Genomic DNA, 3,389 nt, shown 5'->3' with positions numbered 1-3,389 from the left:
AGAGCTGGTTCTGGCCTGAAGCAGGAGCTGAGGGCTGCTGACTCGGACTGGCTATTTTGGGACATGTGGCACCGTCCATAGGAGGCTAGTGATGAAAGGAGTGCGCGGTCCCTTTAAGCGAGAGAACGCCCCTGAGAAACATGGCGAAAACGCGCTCTGCCCTTCACAAAGATGGCCGCCCGAAGACGCCGATTCTTACTGGTCGCGGCCAGGGTCTTGGGAAGCGCTGATTGGTGGAGAGCAGGGGCGCGTCGGGATGGGGCGGGGCAAGGCGAGGCGGCTCCCGCTGGGGCCTAGCTTACAGCCGCACCAGGACTATGTCGTGGGCGCTGAGCCGCCTGCGCGCCGCTCGGTCCTTAGCAGCTGTTTCTGCGCGTTGTGCAACGCCCGAAGGCGCGGCGCCCCGGGGGTTTAGCGCTTGGCCGGCGCCGCAGGAGCCCGGCATGGAGTACCAGGTACCTAGCGGGCCGGCCAGCAGTAGCATAGGGACACGTGGGTCGCTGGCCCGGAATCGCCGGGAGAACCGGAGCCTGAAGCTGGGGTCTCGGGAGGCGGGGACATCCAGGTGCCCGGGGGTGGGGACCGGGACCAGGAAACTGGATCTGGAAATGCTAAGGCTGTGGTTCCCGCGTTAGAGAGAGAAGGGGCGCTGGCAATACACAAGCACGTCTTGAGTCCCAACTGGCGTTCAGAAGTTCCGGTGGAACCCCCACCCCCACCCCGCCAAGTCTGCACTGGCAGTGTGGAGTGAGGGAGAGGAGATGAATTAGGAAGCTCAGACTGGAAATACCCAGGAGGATCTGGGCATGGGGTCCCTAAGACTCAGAAGACTGAGGACCCAAGTGCTTGTAACTGAGGGAACAGGCAGGAAAAGAAGCAGTGAAGAGTCCAAGAATCTGGAAGATAGAAGATGTCAGGCAGGTGGCATCAGGTTGAGGGCAGTGAGGCCTCTAGCCAGCCTTGAGGCTGTGAGTGCAAGCACACCGGTCTGATGCCTGATGGGAAATTGCCCAGGCACAAATTTCCCAGAACTTAGACTTGAAAACCCATCCACGACTGCGTTTGAATCCTCAAAGACACTTTCATCAAGTCCTCCATTTCTTTATTTTCTATTCCCACCCCCACCCCCAAAGCCATCTTTCCTGAGACTGCACCCACCTGTGGGTTCTGGTTGGATGACCTAGGCACAGGCCTTCCCTCCCTTTATGCCTCTTCTCAATCTGATTGCATTAAGCAGCTGGTCTCTAGGTTAGAATGTGGAACTCACAGTCTCCAAGAATTCCAGAATTCTAAGACCTTAGCTGGCCCCAGCCCAAGGGGGTGCCTAATACAGTGTCGGGCGAGGACAAAGGCCTAGGTGGGGATAATGATGAGGGCTGAGGGCATAGCGCCTGGGGAGCCAGAACAGGAAGTGAAGCTAAGTCCCGTTAATCCTTTGACCTTGCCAGCTTTTAGGTGTGGCTGAACTGCCCCGGGGAACTCATCTTTGCCAGAGCTGGAAATATGCCAGCATTCTCTCACCACTGCTTAACATCACACTGGGGCAATAGGGCTGATACAGCAGGCCTGGTACTGTGGCTTGGCCACTGCTGGGCTGGGTATCTCTTTCCCTAAGGACCCTTAGTGAACTGGGACTGTGGTTACCAGGATGCTGTGCGCATGCTCAACACCTTACAGACCAATGCCAGCTACCTGGAACAGGTGAAGCGCCAACGGAGCGACCCTCAGGCACAACTGGAAGCCATGGAGATGTACCTGGCACGGAGTGGGCTGCAGGTAAGGTGGGGGAGCCTGAGACACCGCCCCCCCCCTTTTACTCCCATCTGGTTGGGAGTCCTGTGGCTGAGGTGTGGATCTTTCTATTGTAGGTGGAGGACTTGAACCGGCTAAACATTATCCATGTCACAGGAACCAAAGGAAAGGTAAGGGTAGGACCCAGGAGGGTGGTGTCTGTCCATCTGTATTAGTTGCTTTTCTTGATCTTGTGACCAAATACCTGACAAGAAGCTACTTAAGGGCAGGGTTTATTTTGGCTTAAAGTTCTAGGAGATACAGCCCTTTATGGCGTGGGGGTGAGGCCAGTGCATTGCAGCAGGACCATGAGGAAGCTGGTCAATACTGCATCCTCAGTCAGAAAGCAGAGAGAGATACTAGTGCATCTCCTTTGTACTTATTCTGGGACCCCAGCCCATGGAGTGGTGTTACTCTTCCCACCTCAATTAGCCATGTCTAGATATTCCTTCATAGACCTGCCTAGAAGCTTATCTCCTAGATGATTCTAGAGCCTGTCAAGTTAGCAATCAGTATTAATCATTCACCACCCCACCCAATTCATTCTAGGGCTCCACCTGTGCCTTCACTGAACGCATCCTGCGGAATTATGGCCTGAAGACAGGATTCTTTAGGTACTAAGCCTAGGGGTGTGTCTCTTAGCTCTGTGGGGGACTGTGGAACTAAGGTCCCCAGAAGGTTGCCACTTACCATATTGACATATTTGATAAATGTGTGTAAGCAACTTCCTTGCAATCATGGTTTACTGATACAAACTAAAGCAGCTGCATCACTAAGTGATATAACCCACAGGACCATTTCATGCCCATCACTGATGAAAAGTTTGTTAAACAGTATGTGACTATATAAAGCAACTATCTGGTGGGTTTTGTTTGTTTGTTTTGGTCTTTTGGGGACAGGATCTTCCTGTAGCCCCAGCTGGCCTAGAACTCAGTTTGTAGACCAGGCTGGTCTTGAACTTTCGGAAAATCACCTGCCTCTGCTCCCAAGTGCTGGGATTAAAGGCGTACACCACCACTCCTGGCAACTGTCTGTCTTGTAGAATTTTTGGGGAGCAAAGTATGGTGGCACATGCCTATAATCCCAGCACTTGGGAGGTAGAGGCAGGAAGAGCAGGAGTTCAGGGTCATCCTTGGCTACATAGTAAGTTGGAGGCCAGCCTGGGCTCCATGAGACCCTGTCTCAAAAAAATGGAAAGTGAAAAAATAAAGTGGCTAGGCATGATGGCACACACCTTTGAGTCTTGATTCTAGCACTCAGGAGGCAGAGGCAACCATATCTCTGTGAGCCTGGTCTACATAGTGACCCTCCCCAAAAGTAACACTACCAGTAGTAATTTTTTGGATTTTTTTTTTTTTTAAATTTCATGTGTATGAGTGTTTTGCCTGAATGTATGTAAATGTACCTGTGGAGTTACAGATGGTTGTGAGCTACCACATGGGTGCTGGGAACTGAACTCAAATCTTTTGCAAGAGTAGCCAGTGCTCTTAACCACTGAGCCATCTCTCCAATAATAATAATTTGTTAGAGCACAAGAGAACTTAAATTTTTTTATTACATTTATTTATTTATTTATTTGTGTGTGTGTGTGTGTGTGT

At 51.7% G+C, this 3,389-nt stretch overlaps 1 protein-coding gene across 1 annotated transcript; it reads left to right on the top strand.

The window, feature by feature from the left end:
• The first annotated feature begins 251 nt into the window (after positions 1 to 251).
• LOC103728608 (folylpolyglutamate synthase, mitochondrial) lies at positions 252 to 2,922 on the top strand. The gene is made up of 4 exons (XM_008826586.3): positions 252 to 455; positions 1,648 to 1,776; positions 1,869 to 1,922; positions 2,341 to 2,922. The coding sequence occupies exons 1-4, from the start codon at positions 318 to 320 to the stop codon at positions 2,410 to 2,412; spliced, it is 393 nt and encodes a 130-aa protein (XP_008824808.1). The 5' UTR covers positions 252 to 317; the 3' UTR covers positions 2,413 to 2,922.
• The last annotated feature ends 467 nt before the right edge of the window (positions 2,923 to 3,389 follow it).

The sequence above is a fragment of the Nannospalax galili genome, unplaced genomic scaffold (genome assembly GCF_000622305.1).
Source record: "Nannospalax galili isolate Female #2095 unplaced genomic scaffold, S.galili_v1.0 C50004260, whole genome shotgun sequence".
Taxonomy (NCBI): Eukaryota; Metazoa; Chordata; class Mammalia; order Rodentia; family Spalacidae; genus Nannospalax; species Nannospalax galili.
The sequence above is the reverse complement of the archived record's forward strand: the minus strand, read 5'-3'. Positions and strand labels throughout refer to the sequence as shown.

Coding starts and splice junctions, on each gene's coding strand:
- LOC103728608 (XM_008826586.3), top strand. CDS start 318: ATGTCGTGGGCGCTGAGCCGCCTGCGCGCCGCTCGGTCCTTAGCAGCT. Junction 456..1,647: donor AGCCCGGCATGGAGTACCAG/GTACCTAGCGGG, acceptor TGTGGTTACCAG/GATGCTGTGCGCATGCTCAA. Junction 1,923..2,340: donor TCACAGGAACCAAAGGAAAG/GTAAGGGTAGGA, acceptor AATTCATTCTAG/GGCTCCACCTGTGCCTTCAC.